Source organism: Culicoides brevitarsis, chromosome 1 (assembly GCF_036172545.1).
Source record: "Culicoides brevitarsis isolate CSIRO-B50_1 chromosome 1, AGI_CSIRO_Cbre_v1, whole genome shotgun sequence".
Taxonomy (NCBI): Eukaryota; Metazoa; Arthropoda; class Insecta; order Diptera; family Ceratopogonidae; genus Culicoides; species Culicoides brevitarsis.
Window position 1 is genome coordinate 34,375,828 of NC_087085.1, and position 20,255 is coordinate 34,396,082.

The window sequence follows — 20,255 nt, forward strand, 5'->3', positions numbered from 1 at the left end:
GGATGCAAAAAAAACAAATTCTCCATTTTGCTAATTCATATAGTTCAAAAGACATGTGAGACGAATGAAAGTGATAACACAAATTTATGGCATATTGAGTTTTGTGTTCTGATTTTCTCTGATTTTCATCGCAAAGCAGCTCCATTGAGGCCTCGAATTCGCATCGAACGCGTACCGAATGTGCTTTTGCAAGTGCTCAACGTGGAGAACAGTGCATAAAACCGGAAATACCTCCGTAAATTAACTTTGGCAAACTTTGGACTACACAGACACACTAGAGAGGATTAAATTAGGCGATTTACGTGATTTATTGGTAAAAAAAGCTCCAATCCAGCATTTTCAGGACTTTTCCCGAAGCACAACAGAAAAAACCAGACACAATATGTCACTGAGTCAGTCGACAGTGGTGAGTAAAGTTGTTGCATTTTCCGTGAAATTTCCTCCGGAGACCTTCCAAGAACGACTAACGGATACGATTAGAGCGAAATTGAAAGCTGCAAGTCCCAATTAATTACTAATGCATGACTTTTGCGTGTCTCAAGTGCGGAAATTAATCAGCAGCTCGTCTTCGTTTCATTATCAATGCGAGCGTTGTGTTACCCGAGAATGTAGAGAACGAAACAGTTATGCATGAAATGTTAATTCTGGACGAAACAATGGATTTGGTTTACCGATAACCTGTTTTTGTCATTAAAATTTCGTCATTGGGAGTGATTTGAATGGAAAAACGGTCGAAACATATGGAACGGCTATTTTTTTTTTTTTTTGCGAGAATGACTTGTTGCGCAAAATCAATAAGTTAAAGAAGAATTGGTTTCTTGGTTGTTGGTTCGCGTTCGCATTCGAGACAATGTAGTATTGTTGTGTAGCATATGACGTTAACTTTCACCTAATTATTCATTCGACGGATCGCCGTTGTGTAATGTTCGCTTTTTTCTTTTAATTCATCGTTCTATGAGTGACAAGTAATTTTTGTTTGTCGTAAATAAATGATTATTTTTTTCTTATCTCAGTGATGCGCGACGCTCCTAACTGTTTTTGTTTACTTTTTTGCAGCTAAAGTTGTATCACACCGTGATTGACGATGTAATTGCGGGCGTTCGTGATCCCTTCATGGATGAGGGCGTCGACGAGCAAGTGCTGCAAGAACTCAAACAGGTATGGACAAACAAGTTGATGGCAAGCAAAGCGGTTGAAATGGCGCCCGATCCATCAGAACAACCCGTGCCGCCGCCATCGTTGGCAAATAATCCAAAGAGCAGCAGCAAATCCGGCTCCAAGAGTAAATCGCGTGCTGCGCAACAAGCCGCCGCCAGCAACAACGACAACAAAACAATGATGACGGGCAATACGACAGCTTCGTCGACATCACTTCCCGCCCCGCCTGCTGCCGTTATCGGACTCGATCCGAATAAACTTGTGCCGATACAAATTACGCTGCCCGCCATGCCGGGCGTCATTGGATCCGAAGCACGTGTCCTGACAATTACTGTGCCTGCGTCGGCGCTGCAGGAGAATCAGTTGCATCAAGTGATCACGGGACCGATAATTACATCAATTATGCCATTACCACCGCAAATTGCCTCAAGTGTGTTGCAGCAACATGTCAACTCACAACTACAGAACGTTAATATGAGTAAGTTGAGATTTTTTTTAGGATTTTTCAGGAGAAATTTGACACTTTTAATTTTCTTGTTGCTTTGTAGATCGCATTTCAGTACAAAAACAAATGGATGGTGCAGCAGACACCTCCGATGAAGAAGACGTCAGTGACATTAGTGACGATCATCTCGACAATGACGATGACAACTTGGAAAAAAGTGACGACGAGAATATGGATGGGGCGGAAGAGGAGCCGCTAAATAGCGAAGATGACGTCACAGACGAAGAATCGTCGGAATTATTTGAAACGGACAACGTTGTGGTGTGTCAATATGATAAAGTGAGTATTTTTTTAAACAATCTCTTTTGAACGTCTAAACGCTGTTTTTTTTATTTCTTCAAAAATCAAGGAGATTTTGATGGAAATCATCTTTAGAATGAATATTTATTTAATTTTAGCTTTGAAATCCATCAAAAGTTTGTTAGATCTTGACTTGAAAAATTTCATGACCGAAAAAAACGGTTTTTTTTTTTATTTCTTCAAAAATCAAGGAGATTTTGATGGAAATCATCTTTAGAATGAATATTTATTTAATTTTAGCTTTGAAATCCATCAAAAGTTTGTTAGATCTTGACTTGAAAAATTTCATGACCGTTTTAATTTTTTTTTCGAAAAACGGTCAAGGAAAAAAAAATTTTTTTTTTCGAAAAACGGTTGACCGAAAATTCAAAAAACCGAATTTTTTCTTGATTTTTGTCTCGTCATTTCTTCAAAAATCAAGAAGATTTTGATGGAAATCATCTTTAGAAATCCATCAAAAGTTTGTTATTTTTTTTTTTATTTCTTCAAAAATCAAGGAGATTTTGATGTAAATCATCTTTAGAATGAATATTTATTCAATTTTAGCTTTGAAATCCATCAAAAGTTTGTTTTCAGATCTTGAAAAAAAAGCGAACTGAAAAATTTCATGAAAAATTTCTTCAAAAATCAAGGAGATTTTGATGGAAATCATCTTTAGAATGAATATTTATTTAATTTTAGCTTTGAAATCCATCAAAAGTTTGTTAAATCTTGACTTGAAAAATTTCATGACCGTTTTTATTTTTTTTCCGGAAAACGGTCAAGGAAAAAAAAAATTTTTTTTTATTTCTTCAAAAATCAAGAAGATTTTGATGGAAATAATCTTTAGAATGAATATTTATTCAATTTTAGCTTTGAAATTTGATCAAAAATGACTTGCAAAAAAGTTCAGCGTTTAATTTTTATCTAATTTTGATTTTTAATAAATTTTAATTCAAAAAACTTTTTTTCTTATTTTCAGATAACCAGATCTCGTAACAAATGGAAATTTTACTTAAAAGACGGCATCATGAACGTAAACGGGAAGGATTATGTCTTTCAAAAGTCCAATGGCGACGCTGAATGGTAAAAAAAACAAAAATTTTGCTCAGAACCAACAAAGAAAAATGTGTCTCTTCGTATTCGTGGCTTCAAACTTGTTTGTCTTTTGTACAGATGAACCAAGAATTACGTTTCAGTTTTTTTTTCTGTTTCAATATTTTTCGCAAACTAACAAATAAAAAAAGTATCTAGTATTCCTTCTCCACTATTATTATATATTTGAGTCAGTTTATCCATAGAATCGTTTAAATGTAAGTCAAAAATAAAAAAAAATTAGCAAATGAAAAATAAAGAAAAAAATCTAAGTAAAATTTTTTTTTATTAATTTTTTATCGTCATTTACACAAATAATCTACGTTGCTCGACACTTTACTAAGCTGGATCGTCCTTGTTGAATGAAAAAAATATAATAAGTGAGTGATGCAAGAAAGAAATGTAAAACAAATGGAATAACGTTGATGGATTTTCGCGCAGAAACACTTCATTCCATGGTAAAATCGGCACTACATTCGTCAATGTCCATCGCATTCGCAGCTGTTTCCTCAATTTCGTCTGTTTGCATTTTATTTTCGGCATTTACCAAAGGCGTTGTCTCTTCGACTTTCATCTCGGAGTCTTCGACAGTTTCCGGCTCTGCAACGGGAACGGATTCTTCGACTGCAAGAGTGACAGGTTCGGGTTCCATGTTTGTTTCTTGCGCTTGAATCGTCTCAATTGGCGGCAAGGGTTGCAGAGATGCGTCATTTGTTGTGTCAGGGGGCGTCGTTGTTGCGTCAATAGCATCGAGGATTAAAGTTGGTTGAGGTTCTAATACTTCTGCTGTTGTTTCAGCTGCGACAACGGGTTCTGTTGTTTCGACAGCAACAATTACGGGACTTTCGGAAACACTTTCAACGGGCTCGGATGCGGCATTTTCTTCTGGCGGCGCATTCGTATCGAGAAGCTGTTCGGGAACTTCTGTGGTTGGCGTTTCAAAGTCTTCCTCGAATTTCGCTTTTTTACTGGCATTTTCGTCATTTGGAATATCTGTGGCGTCTCCCTCAATCTCACGTTTTGCCGATTCTTCGGGTTTTTCCTCTTCGGCAGTTTGTTCTGTGGCAGTTTCTGTCGCGTCTGTCGAAGTTTCTTCAGTCTCTGGAACGTTTTCAGTTTTTTCGCTTGTCGTTTCAATCGGATCGCTGTTCTCCATCGTGAGCACATTCACTTCTGGCTCGAGTTTTTCCAGCGGAATCTCAATGTCGGCTGTCAATGGGTCAATTGTCGTTTCAGGAGTCTCTGTTGTTGTCGTCGTTTCTGTCCCATTAGCATTTTCTGTCGCGGGCAAGGGATTATCTGTTATATTTTGCTCCTCTTCGCTGCTGCCGACATCCAAATTACCTTCGGACGACATCATATCGCCATTTACCGTGGAATCGAGTGATTCGCCGTTCTCGCTTTCGTGTCTCTGTCTACCAGGTTCTGTCGTACTAACAACCAAAATGTTTTTCTCGATCGCCCGCATGAATTTATCGATGCGCGAATACTGTTTTCTCGGTTCTGTCAGCAACTCGCATATCCGTTGGATGGTAAAGGGCGCCGCGCAAAACGATTCCATGCGTTCGATGAGATTTTTCTTCATGAGGTCAAAGTTAAAGGGATCAACGTTCGGGTAATGCGGCAAATCCGTAATCGAGGGACTGCTATCGTGGAACTCCGTTATCACATTCATGAGCTTTTCGCGGAACAAGTGTTGCACCAGGGGCCATTTGAATACTGTATCTCCGGTTTTGGCGACGAAACTCATGTACTCCTCGAGTGCCTCGGGAATTTCCTTTGGCTTGAGACGCGAATAGCGTTCTAATACTAACTGAATTTCTTCGGCATTCTCCATGCTGCGGCACAAACTTTTATAATCTGCGGACGGAGGAAGGGGTTAGGAGACAATTGAACGACGGGATTTGCCCTGAAAACGGATAAAACTTACATTTTTTCGCAGAAATCACACAAATCGCTTCCAAAAACAATTAGCTCCTCGGAAATGTCAGCACCAGTTGACACACGATGCTCACGTGTCAAATGCCAACCCACTGACATTCGTCGTAGATACGCGCCAAAATTCACAGGAAACAACAAAAAAGCAGCTTGTCTTAAATTTTTTATAATTTTCTATTAATTCACGTGAAATTTTATCGAAAAACTATCAAAAATGGTAAATTTTTTAAATTTTTTTGCAAAAATCATTTTAACTCATTGAAATTTCTTTAAAATTTCAGAGTGCAAGAGATACATCACCCGTTCCCGATACTCCAAGCGATCGTGATCGCCGTAGTTTAGCGGATATGCGTTCCACAATGACTTCTCCCGTCGGAGACTTTGAGCCCTTCGAAGATGAAGCCGAAATTTTGGGCGAAAACTCCGTCGTCGAAGAGGAAGATGATGGCGAGGAGCTTTTCGGAGACGACATGGAACGTGATTACTTGCCAAATCCCGCTCTCGATCGTTATGACCCCGAAAATTTGGATGACGAAGCAGATTTTAGCGATATTTCGCAGGCAGATCGTCGTGCTGCCGAAGCGGAAATGGCTCGTCGTGATCGGGCAGCTGGCATTCATCGCGACGATCGTGACTTGGTTTACTCGGAAGGCGACGACGACGATGTTCCTCGTGCAAAACGTCGTCGCGACGCCGAAAAAGCAGCTGATGGCGAAGTTGAGGACCAAGAAATGATCGAATCGATTGAAAATTTGGAAGACACAAAAGGGCATACGGTCAAGGAATGGGTTTCCATGTTGGGTCCCCGCACCGAAATCTCCAATCGTTTCAAGAGTTTCTTGCGTACCTTTGTCGATCCGAAAGGGCAGTACATTTATCGCGAACGTATCAAGCGAATGTGCGAACAAAATCAATCGAGTTTCGTCATAACTTACACGGATTTGGCGAGTTCGCAGCATGTGCTTGCCTATTTTTTGCCTGAAGCTCCCTTCCAGATCCTCGAAATCTTCAATGCCGTCGCCAAAGAAATGGTTTTGAGCATTTTTCCGTGGTATGAACGCGTAACAACCGAAATTCACGTTCGAATTTCCGAACTTCCGTTGATCGAAGAGCTCCGTACCTTCCGAAAATTGCATTTGAATCAATTGGTTCGCACTTTTGGTGTCGTAACTGCTACAACGGGCGTCTTACCGCAACTTTCTGTCGTCAAATACGATTGTGTCAAATGTGGTTATGTACTTGGGCCATTTGTTCAAAGCCAAAATGCCGAAGTAAAGCCAGGATCTTGCCCCGAATGTCAATCCAGCGGACCATTTTCGATCAATATGGAACAAACGTTGTACCGCAACTACCAAAAAATCACATTGCAAGAATCTCCGGGCAGAATTCCCGCTGGTCGTATTCCACGCAGCAAAGATTGCATCTTGTTAGCGGATTTGTGTGACATGTGCAAGCCAGGCGATGAGATTGAAGTTACGGGAATTTACACAAACAACTATGATGGCTCTTTGAACACTGACAATGGCTTTCCTGTGTTCGCAACTGTCATTATTGCGAATCATCTCGTCGTCAAGGACTCGAAACAGGTCGTGTCATCGCTCACAGACGAAGATATCCACACAATTCAGAAGCTCAGCAAGGATCCTCGTGTTAGCGAACGTATTATCGCGAGTATGGCTCCAAGTATTTACGGACATGACTTTATCAAACGTGCTTTGGCGTTGTCACTTTTTGGCGGAGAATCAAAAAATGCTGGCGAAAAACACAAAGTTCGCGGTGACATCAACGTTTTAGTGTGTGGCGATCCCGGCACTGCCAAATCTCAATTTCTCAAGTATGCGGAAAAAATTGCCCCTCGTGCTGTTTTCACGACGGGACAAGGAGCAAGTGCTGTCGGTTTAACAGCTTATGTGCGACGTAATCCCGTCTCCAAAGAATGGACTCTCGAAGCAGGCGCTTTGGTTTTGGCGGATCAGGGCGTTTGTCTCATCGACGAGTTTGACAAGATGAATGATCAGGACCGAACTTCAATTCACGAAGCCATGGAGCAACAATCCATTTCCATCTCCAAGGCAGGTATCGTGACCTCGTTGCAAGCCAGATGTGCCGTAATCGCCGCAGCAAATCCCATCGGAGGTAGATACGATCCCAGTTTGACTTTTTCGGAAAATGTGAATCTTTCGGAGCCAATTATGTCACGTTTTGACATTTTATGCGTCGTTAAGGATGAATTTGATCCGATGCAAGATCAGCATTTGGCGAAATTTGTCGTTGGATCGCACATGAAGCACCATCCGAATAACGAGGCGAAAGACGATGCAGCAACGGAAGATGGAAATACGTTGGAAATTCCACAGGATTTGCTCAAAAAGTACATTGTTTACTCCAAAGAGAATGTTCGGCCTAAAATTACGGTAAGTTTTAAAAATATTTAATTTTTTTTTTTATTAGGAATGAATATTTTTTTTTACAAAATTGATCATTTTTTTTTAAAAATTTGAAAATATTAAAGTTTGATAAAATTTCTATAAATTTTGGCCAATTTCAAGCTCAAAAACCATCAAATGGGCTCTCAAAAGGAAAATTACGTATTTTTTACGTATTTTTTATTTCTCAATTTTCAAGCTTGAGAACCATCCAAAAGGTGTTCAAAGGCATTTTTCATAACTTTTGATCAATTTCAAGCTCAAAAACCATCAAATGGGCGATTAATATAGTTTTCAAATTTGTCTAAGAAAAAATTTTTTTTCAGTTTCAATTTTCAAAAGGAAAATTACGTATTTTTTACGTATTTTTTATTTTTTCAAATCAAAACTATGTCAATTTTTTTTCAAGCTTTTGAGTTAGAACCATCCAAAAGAGCATCCAAAGGATTTGACATTTTTCATAACTTTTGATTCAATTTCAAGCTCAAAAACCATCAAATGGGCTCTCAAAAAATGATTAAAAATGAAAATTACGTATTTTTTTTATTTTTTTGACACAGTTTCTGACAAGCTTGAGAACCATTCAAAAGGTGTTCAAAGAAAATATTTTTTTCAAAGGCATTTTTTATAAAATGATTAAAAATGATAAATTAGAGCTCAAAATTTTTATCCATTTAAGCAAGATTTGACAAAAGACACAGTTTTTGAAATATAGTTTTCAAAACAAAACTATAAAGAAAAAATTTTTTTTCTTTTTTTTTGGCAGTTTTGAGTTATAAAATGATTAAAAATGATAAATTAGAGCCCTCTGACTGAGCAAGATTTTTATCCATTTTTGAGAGCAAGTCATTTTTTGGCAGTTTTGAGTTATAAAATGATTAAAAATGATAAATTAGAGCACAAAAAACAAAACTATGTCAAAGAAAATATTTGATTAAAAATGATAAATTAGAGCTCTTGACAAATTTTTATCCATTTGGAGCAAGATTTGACAAAATTTTTTTTGACACAGTTTTTGATTTAATTTTTTTCTTGATTTGGTTTTCAAAACAAAACTATGTCAAAGAAAAAATTTTTTTTCAGTTTCAATTTTTTGGCAGTTTTGAGTTATAAAATGATTAAAAATGATAAATTAGAGCTCTCTGACAAATTTTTATCCATTTAGAGCAAGATTTGACAAAATTTGCTTTGACACAGTTTTTGACACAGTTTTTGATTTAGTTTTTCTCTTGATATAGTTTTCAAAACAAAACTATGTCAAAGAAAAAATTTTTTTTCAGTTTCAATTTTTTGGCAGTTTTGAGTTATAAAATGATTAAAAATGATAAATTAGAGCTCTCTGACAAATTTTTATCCATTTAGAGCAAGATTTGACAAAATTTGCTTTGACACAGTTTTTGACTCAGTTTTGCTCTTGATTTAGTTTTTAAAACAAAACTATGTCAAAGAAAAAAAATTTTTTCAGTTTCAATTTTTTGGCAGTTTTGAGTTATAAAATGATTAAAAATGATAAATTAGAGCTCTCTGACAAATTTTTATCCATTTGGAGCAAGATTTGACAAAAATTGCTTTGACAAAGTTATTGACACAGTTTTTTTTGCTCTAGATATAGTTTTCAAAACAAAACTATGTCAAAGAAAAAATTTTTTTTTCAGTTTCAATTTTTTGGCAGTTTTGAGTTATAAAATGATTAAAAATGATAAATTAGAGCTCTCTGACAAATTTTTATCCATTTGGAGCAAGATTTGACAAAATTTGCTTTGACACAGTTTTTGATTTAGTTTTTCTCTTGATATAGTTTTCAAAACAAAACTATGTCAAAGAAAATATTTTTTTTCAGTTTCAATTTTTTGGCAGTTTTGAGTTATAAAATGATTAAAAATGATAAATTAGAGCTCTCTGACAAATTTTTATCCATTTGGAGCAAGATTTGACAAAAATGGCTTCCAAAATAACTTTTAACAATTTTTATTTGTTTTTTCTCTTTCAGAACATGGATCAAGACAAAATCGCCAAGATGTACGCCCAACTCCGTCAAGAATCTCTCGCTACGGGCAGCTTACCCATCACCGTGCGTCACATTGAAAGCGTTATCCGCATGTCTGAAGCTCATGCTCGCATGCATTTACGTGACTCGGTGCAAGAAGTTGACGTCAACATGGCAATTCGCATGATGCTCGAGAGTTTCATTGAAGCCCAAAAGTTCAGTGTCATGAAAAAAATGCGTTCGACGTTCCAAAAGTACCTGTCCTTCCAAAAAGATCACTCGGAATTGCTGTTTTTCATCTTGCGCCAACTCACACTCGACCAACTTACCTATTTGCGGTGCAAGGAAGGCCCCAAAGCGACACACATCGAAATTATGGAACGCGATTTGGCTGAACGTGCAAAGCAAATTGACATTTTCAGCTTGAAACCCTTCTACGAAAGCGAGATTTTCAAAACGAATGGCTTCACGTACGAACCAACGCGGAAAGTTATCTTGCAAATTGTTCCGGAAGCGGGCGTCGAGGAGTAAATTCCTTGTTGGAAGTATTTTTTTTAACATAAGTTTTTATTTTTTTTTACGAAATATTGTTAAGAAGTTTTGTTTAAATAAAGAACATTTTTTTTCCATTAAAAGCGACTTTTTTTCTTAATCTTCTTCCGATGACGAAGAAGATGACGACGACGATGAACTGCTTGAAGAACTGCTTGACTCGGAATCGCTACTCGAATCTGAATCTGAGCCACTGCTTGAATCTGAACTGCTAGAACTTGAACTTGACGACGAGGAAGAACTAGAAGACGAGTCTTTTTTCTTCTTTTTTGAACTTTCGCCTTTGGATACTTTTTCTGGCGGTTCTTCATTCGATTTGATGGCTTCCAAATTCTTCTTTAATACTTTTGTGCGACTCGATCTGTGAACGTACTTTCGTTTTCCTTTGCATTCGTAGCTCCAATGTCCTGTAAAAGATGAAAATTTATAAAAAATTCTTAGTTTTGGAAAGATTTTTAAGGAAACTCACCGTATTCAAGGCATTTCTGACACTTTGCTCCGTTCGGGAATGCTGCCTTTAATTTTTCATCTCGTTTGCGTTGTGCGATTTTCTGTGCTCCGATCGTCATTTTGGGTAAATTCGAATGTTTTTCTTGTGAATTATTGGGTTAACAGAGATTAAAGGTCGAAATTTTCTTGGAAAATTGAGAAAATTCACGAAAATTGCTTTTTTGTTTGATGGTTCTAATTGTTTGTTTTGATTTGAGATTTTGGTTAAAATTTTAAACGTTTGAAAATTACAAATTTTTATGATTTTTTAATTGAAAATTTGTTTTATAATTTTAAATTAGTTTTTTTTTCATGATTTTGGTTAAAATTCAGTGAAAATAATTAAAAAAATTTAAATTTTCGTAACAATTTTTTTTTCAAATTATCAATTTCATTCGTCTCAAATCATCAGTGTAATGTTTTCGTCCGAATTTAAACGCGCGAAAGTGAGGTTTTCGTCCGGTTTACAACCCAAGCCGGAGTTTGTTGTTCGCCGGATCACATCTGAGACGAATGAAAATGATATTTTTCTGGCAACCTCATTTGAGACGAATGAAAGTGATGAGAGTGAATTAGCAAGAAGGCGAATTGAGTTCATCAATTTCATACGACGCTGCGCACGACGCAGAATCCGGTCATTTCTGTTTCAACCACGATTCACGACATCACGCGTGTCTGCGGTCTCATATTTCCACGGTTCAAGGAGTGAAAAAAACTAGAAAAAACCTTCAAAAATGGGTGAAGCTAAAGCCAAGAAAGCAAAGGATCCTATGTCATTCGCCAAGGATTTCATGGCCGGCGGAATTAGTGCTGCTGTCTCCAAGACTGCTGTAGCTCCAATTGAACGTGTGAAATTGCTCTTGCAAGTCCAACACGCGTCAAAGCAAATCGCAAAGGAAAACCAATATAAAGGTACGCCATTTGTAATAAAAATTTTTGCGAGAAAAAAATATTTTTTCTCTCTTTACGGGCGTTTTTCACGGGATTTTTCACGTTTTTCGTGCGTTACACGAGTTACATAACCAATTAATTTCCACTTTTGCCTGGAAATTCTTACATAAATGCCTTTCAAGGTCATCGATGAATGGGAAAAAATGGCTTTTTTCAGTGAAAAAGTGGATGAAAATTTAAGAAAAGGAATTTTTTAAGGGAAAATTGACTTTTCATTCAGTTTTTCCGTAGTTTACGTCACAATTTTTGGCAAAATTCGTGTAAATTGGTTACGTAACACGCGATTCTACAGAAATGACGTACGCAAACGGAGCACGGGCGGTTGTCATACATGTCAGAAAAAATGCTTAGCTTTACATAACGTTTGATTTTTCGCCAAATTTTGTCGCAGGTATCATCGATTGCTTCGTCCGTATCCCCAAGGAACAAGGTATCGGAGCTTTCTGGAGAGGTAACTTGGCCAACGTCATCCGTTACTTCCCCACACAAGCCTTGAACTTTGCTTTCAAGGATGTCTACAAACAGATTTTCTTGGGCGGCGTTGACCAAAAGACGCAATTCTGGCGCTACTTCTTGGGTAATCTCGGATCTGGTGGTGCTGCTGGCGCAACATCCTTGTGCTTCGTCTACCCCTTGGATTTCGCTCGTACTCGTTTGGGCGCTGACGTTGGACGTGCCGGAGCTGAACGTCAATACACCGGTCTCGTTGATTGCTTGAAGAAGACCTTCAAATCTGATGGTATCGTTGGTTTGTACCGTGGCTTCAACGTATCCGTACAAGGTATCATCATCTATCGTGCCGCCTACTTTGGTTGCTTCGATACTGCCAAGGGTATGTTGCCCGATCCCAAGAGCGCTGGCTTCTTCGTTTCATGGGCTATTGCTCAAGTAAGTATTTTTTTAAAAAAAATTTCTTAAAATATTAATTTTTTGTCTTTTTTTAATAGGTTGTCACAACTTTCTCTGGCATCTTGTCATATCCCTTCGATACCGTAAGAAGACGTATGATGATGCAGTCGGGTCGCGCCAAGTCCGAAATTATGTACAAGAACACATTGGACTGCTGGGTTAAGATCGCCAAGACCGAGGGCCACACTGCCTTCTTCAAGGGCGCTTTCTCCAACGTTCTCCGTGGTACTGGCGGCGCTCTTGTATTAGTATTCTACGATGAAATCAAGAAGGTCTTGGGTTAAGTTGTATTATCGATGCAAGCAGTAAACGCAGTTACATAAGTAAAAAAAAAAACAAATTCAAAAAAAAAACTCCCGTTAAAAAAAACGCAAAATGTTATCATACAGTAATTTATAGATAAAGTTTAATGCAATTGACGAATTTTAGGACGTTCACGCAATTATAGTTTCGGCATTTAATCGCAGAAAAATCTCTTCTACTTTACCACGCAAACACACACACAGGATCAGACTTCATTCCTAAAAAAAAGTTTAAAAAAAAAACGAAAAGAGAGAGATCAAATTTATTTTTTTGTTCATTTACAAACATTAGAGAATAATTATGTAATAAATTCCCCGTAAACTATAACTAACGAAAAAAATGTGTATGTCGAGAACCCCATCCCTCACACGAGTCAAGAGCTTTTATTTTTGCATTTTTTTCTGTTATCTGTCGTTTATTTGTTGTTGTCTCAAAGTCACTAACTAACTACTTAGCTTAAGTTACTATAATTGCAATTGATGATAGGCAAAAAAAAAGAAAGAAATGGACAAACAAAAATAGTTTAATTTTATTTTAAATAAATTTATTTCGAAGAAAGACGAGCAACTTATGGAAAAATTCAATCAATAAAGAGAAAATAAAACTTTAAGGTGATTATTGTATGATCCAAACGTAGAAATTTTGCATTTTCCTTTATTCAAACGAGAAATTTACACGAGTTGTTACAAAATGGGGCATCAAATTAAGGTCAATGTCGAATTTTATTGATTTTTATACGTAACAAGGTTTTGAGGTGGATTAGAATTTTTATTGGAAGCCAAATTCAATTGAAATTTTTAATGAAACTTAAGTTTTTAAGTTAATTAAATTTGACTTAATTTTTTAAGAAAATTTAAAAAAAATTAAATTTTTCATGAGATTTTATCGAAAAAATAAAAATTTTTAACTTATTTTAAATTTTAAACTCAAACTAAAGTTAAAATTTTCTTAAACTTAAGTTTAAGTTACTTAAGTCTTCAATGACTTAAACTTAAACTTTGACTTAAGTTTAAATATGAGTCAAAAATCAATTAATTTTTGGATTTTCGATTAAATTTCGTAAAAAATATCTTTTTTATTTGAAAAATTTAATGAAAAAAACTTTAATTTAAGTCAAATAATTTTTCTTAAGTCAAACTTAAGTGATTTTTTTCTAAACTTAAGTCATAATTATAAAATTTTTGACTTAAAACTAAAAAAAAATTTAAAATCAGCTGAGTCGATGTAAAATTGATATTTTTTCAAGAGCAACGACCTTCGTTATTGAACTTTGCACCTTTTTCGATTCTTTTTTTTCTTTAATTCTAATTTTTGATTACAATTGAAGCCTCAAAACGACCAAATTGTCTTCCTCTGAGCATCTTCTCACCAAATCTAATCTTAAAAACCCATATTTTTCGTATCACGCACGTAAAATTATCGCATTCTCATGACAAAGTGCTAATTTTTATTACTCTACAATGCCGTAGATCGAGAAAAAAACAAATAAAACGACGACGTCATCTTTTCGTTTCCTTGTAATCGCACTCAGACACAGTCACATTCTGAGATAACGATCCGATACGAGACGTTCACCTACTTTTCGAGCGTCACATGTCCCAATTTTGTCTTTGGAGTTCATTCATTCCACGACGAACAGCATTGATTATGTAAAATTTTCGATACCTTGAGCTTATGCAACTTTTTTTTCCCTCACAGAATGACATACAGACGGAAAATTTGGTCATTTTCTGTACGGATTGTGAAAAACACAATAATAATAGTCTGCCAAAAATAAAATTTTCACACGTGACCTAATTTTAATTCACACAAAGGCAGTAAAAAACAAATTTGAGTGAAAGAAAAAATCAACGATTTACTATAATTCATCTTTTATCACGATATGACCGAAGAGAAATTCGTTCAAGTGTTCGAGATCTCGTACGACGCTCGCCACGTCATTTTTATCCAAGTCCGTATCTGTTTCTCGTATCCGGTCAAAGTGATTTTTGATAACGAGCAGTGTGTGTCGCAGTATCGGAGATTCGGACCATTCAATTTGGCACATGTCCTTTGATAATTTCAGCACTTCGAGAATGTCCTCCGTCGCATAAAGACTTTCCAAAAAATCTTTTCGGTAAATTGTGAAGATTTCATCGATGGCTTTGCAATAATCCGTTTCCGAGAGACGTCCCTTGATGTCTGCTGCGTTATATTGCTTGATCTTATCAAGGCTACCATCCAAAATTGCATCATTATAATCGCTTATCAGATCACCGAGCAATCGTAGACACTTGATTTTTATTTTATAGTCGACTGCTTGACGATTCAGCAGTTCAACGAGCAATTTCAAGCCAGGTTTATTCAGGATTTCCTTCTGCGCGATCGGAAATTTGCGTAAAATTCCGCCTAAACCGAAAATTGTCGTCGATAACTCGTTGTTATCCGTTGATTTGGACAAACTTTTCAGCAGTAACTGACCTACGTTCTTCTCGAATGCCGCAATTTGTCCCTTTGGGTTGTTCTGAATGATCGTACCGAGCAAACGAATCGCACTGATTTTAATTTCAGGCTCTGATTGATTCTTTAAATTCGGTAAAATGAGTTTTTCGAGCCCGCCTGAGAGTAAAAACTCGTTTGCATTATCGATTTGATGTGACATCTCGCGAAAAGCATCCAAAATTTCCTTCAATTCGCTCGTTGAGTGTTCCCGAGAACGAATTTCCTCGTATTTGGCAAAAAGCTCCGACATTATTTCAAAATCTGTTTTGATTCCCATGTTCAAGGAAGCCATATCTTCTTTGAGTGTCTCGTAAGAACGGAATTTTTTCGTAATTTCTTTGATTTTTTCCTCAGAATATTCGAAATCGTCTGTGGGAATTCCTTTGAGAGCTTCTTCTAAACGAACTTTACTTGCTTCAGCGCTTTCCGATGGAGGTTCTGATGGATTGTCAGTTAGAGTTAATGCGGATTCTTTATTCGGAGGGTCTTCTTCGAGCAATTTGGCTTCCTTTTTGCCCGTTTGTAAGTTCATTCTGACATGTAAGCCGGGCGGAATTGATTGTCCTACAAAAAAAGGTAAATTTCATCAGAAATTCATAAAAATTTTGAATTAAATTTCATACCTTTTTTGATTTCCTGCCATTCTTTTGTCGGTACGAAGGTTTTGTTGTCTTCTACGATGTCTGTGGGGGCAATCACCCCAATTAAAGACGTTAAAATTAACAAAATTATTAAGGATTTCATGTTTTTCGTGTGAATCGTTTGAAATTTCATGAACAAATTAACAACAAAAACACGTCAGAATTGAACTGGCTTGACGACAACTCGCAATTCTTCGCGAACGAACCACATTTTGTGTGTTTTGACACATATTTATCGAAAACATCGGAGTAACATTGGATTTAATATCAAAAATTTTCATTTCCACAGGATGGCTTCTGATGATTTATCGATTTACGTGTACAAAGGAGAATGGGGATTGCCCTCAATTGACTTGGATTGCCTAAAAGCTCTTGTAAGTTTTTGATTTTTTCATTTTCCGGTCAAATTTTTTGACATTTTTGCTTGTAGATGTTCATAAAACTCACCGGAGCTCCAGTTGAGATCAAAATTTCGAATGGAGTTATTTGGTCTCCCAATGGGATTTTGCCATATCTTCAACATAAGGGCCGCAAAATTGCCGGATTTCAAAAAATCATTCATTATTTGAACAATTTGGGGTACACGTTGAAAGATGAAGCCGCTGCAACTTCCATGGAAGTCGACGAAGGATTCGTTCGTCTCAATCTTTATCCGTATTTCCAATATTTGCTGTGGTGTCCCGAGAATATTGACAAAACGCGAGCTATTTACGCCCATCGTATCCAGTTTCCGCTGAACTTTTACACGCCGAAAAAGTATTTGCAGCGTGCCGAGAACACAATTCAACAAATTTGTGGCTTTTCCTTCGACGATCCGATTGCGAAACATGATATTGCTGAAATTGCCGCCAAAGCGAAACAGTGTCTGAACTTGTTGGAGGAGAGAATTACGCCTGAAGGATGGTTAGGAGACAATACGCCCGGCATGGTTGACTGTACAATTTACGCTTTTTGCTCAATTTTGATAAATCACAAGATGCCAAACAACAGTTTGCAAGTGCATTTGCAACAATGTCCCAAACTGACGAAATACGTGCAACGAATAACGAAAAAATATTTTGAAAAAGAGGCTTTTAGCAGTATGAAAAAAGAAGAAAACACGCCGAAAAGCAGTTCGAAGGAATATTACACGGCGGAACAGGAAAAAGAGCAACGAGAAGTGCGGAAACGTTACATTGTCTCAGCTTTTGTGGCAACAATTTCCATGGCAGTCTTCGCAATTTTGAAGGAAATCAAAATTTCAGCCCGTTATGACGACGAAGAAGTGCCCCAGTTCGAGTTTGAGGGCGATTACGTCGATGAGGGCGAAGAAGGGGGTGAATAAATGACTTTTTATCGTTTTGCAATCACTGCCGTTGAATGAAAATGTTAGTAATTAATTAAATTTTGACTTTTTTCCTATATTTTTTATGCAATTCACGACTAGATTTACTTATTTTCCCAAATATCAGCGACATTTTCTAACACAGTTTGCTGATCCGACATCTTATGCACCATAAAATAGCCTTGAACTTGTGCCGGACTCACATTTTTGCCAAAAGACATGACTTTTTCCGCGAATTTCTTCGCATTTTCTGCCCCTTCGGTGCCGTTATAGAATCGCAGGAACATCAGCTCCAACTGTGACTGCGAACAATAGCCAATGTACTCTTTAACATCGACTCTGCCGGGTCTTATCAGTGCCGGATCGAGTCTATTTAGGTAATTTGTCGTCATAAATACAATTCTTGCCTCTGTTGAAGCGACTCCGTCTAAGCAATTCAGTAAACCACTGAACGTAACTCGATTTAAACCCTCGTAAGCTGCCTTTTGTTGTTGTGTATCTTCCCGCGAGACAAATGCCGCATCGATATCTTCCAATAAAATGATCGTTTGTTGCGGCGCGACATTCAGCAAGTGATTTAAGCGATCGTCAGTCAATCCACGTTCAGATAAGTTCAAGAGACATATCCCATATTCGATTTCTCCCGCCAAGGCAGTGATAAAACTCGATTTTCCGCATCCTGGAGGTCCGTGCAAGAGAAAACCGCGACGATACGGGATTCCACGGTCTGTGTACCATTTGTGATTTGTGATAAATTCCTTGCAATCGGCAACAATTCGATCGGAAATGCCATCATCGAGGATCACAGAGTTGATATTTCGCTTTTTCCTTGGATGCCCAAAGGGACGCCATTCAGATCCCATCGCTGTGTACATGACAACCTTCCCTTCAGTCTCTTTCAGGGCAAGTTGTCGTGCCTCTTCCAACATTTTGTAGAACATTTCCTTATTTTGACCCAGCGCCGTGAGCGTTACCGTTTCAAAAGGTGTTCCCATGTGAAGATCGAGCGTGTGTTGCTCCCGTGTGCGTTCAACGCGTATCCAATGCCCATTATACCACCTAAAAAAATAATTTTTATTAAAATTCTGATGGAAAAGGTTAATTTCTCACATGATATGAGTCCCAACACTCGGAATAAAGTCATAATTCGTCGAGACATGACCCGTATCTTTTTGCACAAAAGTCGTTTCGACGCTCAAATGCTGCGTTTTTCGTGCCCCTCGCTTCGTGATCCACTGCAACAACCACTGATACGATTTGTCGCGACACGGAACCTCCAACGTTATCATGTAATGCCTGCGAAAAAGGATGAATCCGGCTTGCATGCCTTTGCGTCCCATCGCTGTGACAAGTCCCACGGAGAAAAGCCCGAAACCTGCCCCGAAATAGGGATTGTCTGCTAAGCCTCCAAAGTAATCGGTGATCGTCATTTTCTGTAAAAATAATTAAATTTAAAAAAAAGTTGATTTTTTGACTGAATTTCGTTATTTATGAACGAAGCCGAGGTATTTGACTTGAGTATTTGGCTTGTGTCAAACGGTTGTCATCAAAGAGATCCGAAAAGGGAGCAAGAAAATTCCAAATTTTGAGACAAAGAGACGGTATCAAGGAGACATTCGATAGAAAAATTGCAGAGAAGAGACAAATACACGCAACTAGCATCATGGTAATGCGCTCGCATCGCTGAGAATTGCAATTTTTGTGTCGCTGACGAAATTTTGTTGAATCATTGTCCGAAAAGTGTTGTTGACATTTTGTATTTTTTTTCTTTTTAGTTCAACTTTAACGGGTTCAATATGTTCCCGGAGTTTGCGAGACCCTTCTCCAACACATACAAATGCTACTCGGTGAGCATGTTGCCGGGCAACGAGCGGCAAGACGTCGAAAACGGTGGTAAAAGTGAGTATCAGCTGTTCTTTTGTTGTTGTTGTTGTGTCTGAAGCCCCTTTTTCCTTTTAGTTATTATGCCTCCGTCAGCGTTGGATCAACTTACGCGATTAAATGTCGAGTACCCGATGCTCTTTAAGATCACAAATCGCCGACAAAACAGAATCACACACGCGGGCGTCTTGGAATTTGTCGCAGACGAAGGAAAAATTTACTTGCCCTACTGGATGATGCGGAATTTGTTGCTCGAAGAAGGCGATATTGTACAAATTGAGAGTGTTTCGATGCCAGTTGCGACTTTTTCCAAGTTCCAACCGCAATCCGTGGACTTTCTCGATATCACAAATCCAAAGGCCGTACTTGAAAATTGCCTGCGAAACTTTGCGTGTCTCACGACGGGCGATCTCGTTGCCATTCGATACAACAACAAAATCTACGAGCTTTGCGTGTTAGAGACAAAACCCGCAAATGCCGTCACGATTATCGAATGTGACATGAATGTCGAATTTGCGGCGCCTCTGGACTACGTCGAGCCAAATCACAAAGCGAAGGAGGAGGAAATGCAAGTCGATCAGGAGGAAGATTTTCACGAACCGACGGGATTTGTCGCATTTAAGGGATCCGGCATGCGTTTGGACGGGAAAAAGAAGAAAAATGACTCGATTTCAAGTGATAGCGGCGCCGGACCATCCACATCGAGCGGGAGTGCGCCGAAAGTTGCACGTCCCCGCGGAATTCCCGACTACGATCATCCGTATGGCTTGATAAAATTCGATCGGAGCATACGACCGATCAGTGATGGGCCCGATCCAAAGAAGGAAGCTGAGAAGACTGCAGCGGCAAATGCCAGTAGCCCTTTCGAAAAGTTCGCGGGACAGGGTTTCCAGCTGAAAAAGAGCAAAAAATGACCTCTCTCTAACACCTAGTCGTCGACGCCACTTGTGATTCCATCAAAAACTGCAAAAACCTTCAACAGCAAGCAATTTTTAACACACAGCAGCAACACCTTTCGTTCTTTTGCAAATTCATCAGGTTCAGGATCGAGATCAGGAAGTCGCAACATCTCCGAATCTTTTATTTAGAAAGTCTAATAAAATATTTTATAAAACAAAAGTCACTTTTAACATTTTTTTTTGTTCTCGTAAGTAAGTTATAGAGTCTTTTTATTTCAACTTTGATAATAATAATACAAAAAAATATAATGCTGACTTTATTTAGAGTTAATCGAAACATAAAAAAATAATTTTTTAAGAAAAAAAGTTAATGTTGGATTTCAGTACAAAAAGTTTCCTTAACAATAAATTCACTTTTAAACGCAAAAAGCGACGAG

At 37.7% G+C, this 20,255-nt stretch overlaps 9 protein-coding genes across 9 annotated transcripts; 5 read left to right on the forward strand and 4 right to left on the reverse strand.

Moving 5' to 3' along the window:
• Positions 1-72: 72 nt before the first annotated feature.
• Positions 73-3,285, forward strand: LOC134828023 (transcription initiation factor IIA subunit 1). The gene is made up of 4 exons (XM_063840967.1): positions 73-406; positions 1,057-1,636; positions 1,707-1,942; positions 2,925-3,285. Exons 1-4 carry the CDS (start codon positions 383-385, stop codon positions 3,030-3,032), a joined length of 948 nt encoding a protein of 315 aa, XP_063697037.1. The 5' UTR covers positions 73-382; the 3' UTR covers positions 3,033-3,285.
• A 19-nt stretch (positions 3,286-3,304) lies between these two features.
• On the reverse strand, positions 3,305-5,035 carry LOC134828022 (serine/threonine-protein phosphatase 4 regulatory subunit 2). The gene is made up of 2 exons (XM_063840966.1): positions 4,968-5,035; positions 3,305-4,897 (listed from the first exon to the last, which is right to left on the reverse strand). The coding sequence occupies exon 2, from the start codon at positions 4,872-4,874 to the stop codon at positions 3,486-3,488; it is 1,389 nt and encodes a 462-aa protein (XP_063697036.1). The 5' UTR covers positions 4,875-4,897; positions 4,968-5,035; the 3' UTR covers positions 3,305-3,485.
• Positions 5,036-5,086: 51 nt separating this feature from the next.
• LOC134838117 (DNA replication licensing factor Mcm2) lies at positions 5,087-10,018 on the forward strand. Its single transcript, XM_063853582.1, has 3 exons — positions 5,087-5,192; positions 5,257-7,389; positions 9,392-10,018. The coding sequence occupies exons 1-3, from the start codon at positions 5,190-5,192 to the stop codon at positions 9,917-9,919; spliced, it is 2,664 nt and encodes an 887-aa protein (XP_063709652.1). The 5' UTR covers positions 5,087-5,189; the 3' UTR covers positions 9,920-10,018.
• Positions 10,019-10,036: 18 nt separating this feature from the next.
• On the reverse strand, positions 10,037-10,784 carry LOC134838126 (zinc finger CCHC domain-containing protein 10-like). Its single transcript, XM_063853594.1, has 2 exons — positions 10,410-10,784; positions 10,037-10,347 (listed from the first exon to the last, which is right to left on the reverse strand). Exons 1-2 carry the CDS (start codon positions 10,507-10,509, stop codon positions 10,037-10,039), a joined length of 411 nt encoding a protein of 136 aa, XP_063709664.1. The 5' UTR covers positions 10,510-10,784.
• Positions 10,785-11,059: 275 nt separating this feature from the next.
• LOC134828024 (ADP,ATP carrier protein 1) lies at positions 11,060-13,111 on the forward strand. Its single transcript, XM_063840968.1, has 3 exons — positions 11,060-11,341; positions 11,772-12,268; positions 12,328-13,111. The coding sequence occupies exons 1-3, from the start codon at positions 11,164-11,166 to the stop codon at positions 12,571-12,573; spliced, it is 921 nt and encodes a 306-aa protein (XP_063697038.1). The 5' UTR covers positions 11,060-11,163; the 3' UTR covers positions 12,574-13,111.
• Positions 13,112-14,267: 1,156 nt separating this feature from the next.
• Positions 14,268-15,849, reverse strand: LOC134836755 (nucleotide exchange factor Sil1). The gene is made up of 2 exons (XM_063851963.1): positions 15,697-15,849; positions 14,268-15,637 (listed from the first exon to the last, which is right to left on the reverse strand). The coding sequence occupies exons 1-2, from the start codon at positions 15,845-15,847 to the stop codon at positions 14,451-14,453; spliced, it is 1,338 nt and encodes a 445-aa protein (XP_063708033.1). The 5' UTR covers positions 15,848-15,849; the 3' UTR covers positions 14,268-14,450.
• A 77-nt stretch (positions 15,850-15,926) lies between these two features.
• On the forward strand, positions 15,927-17,038 carry LOC134838057 (metaxin-1 homolog). Its single transcript, XM_063853501.1, has 2 exons — positions 15,927-16,088; positions 16,145-17,038. The coding sequence occupies exons 1-2, from the start codon at positions 16,005-16,007 to the stop codon at positions 17,036-17,038; spliced, it is 978 nt and encodes a 325-aa protein (XP_063709571.1). The 5' UTR covers positions 15,927-16,004.
• Positions 17,017-18,522, reverse strand: LOC134838056 (mitochondrial chaperone BCS1). Its single transcript, XM_063853500.1, has 2 exons — positions 18,149-18,522; positions 17,017-18,097 (listed from the first exon to the last, which is right to left on the reverse strand). The coding sequence occupies exons 1-2, from the start codon at positions 18,466-18,468 to the stop codon at positions 17,143-17,145; spliced, it is 1,275 nt and encodes a 424-aa protein (XP_063709570.1). The 5' UTR covers positions 18,469-18,522; the 3' UTR covers positions 17,017-17,142.
• Positions 18,523-18,577: 55 nt separating this feature from the next.
• Positions 18,578-20,038, forward strand: LOC134833433 (ubiquitin fusion degradation protein 1 homolog). The gene is made up of 3 exons (XM_063847751.1): positions 18,578-18,704; positions 18,814-18,937; positions 18,998-20,038. Exons 1-3 carry the CDS (start codon positions 18,702-18,704, stop codon positions 19,831-19,833), a joined length of 963 nt encoding a protein of 320 aa, XP_063703821.1. The 5' UTR covers positions 18,578-18,701; the 3' UTR covers positions 19,834-20,038.
• Positions 20,039-20,255: the final 217 nt, after the last annotated feature.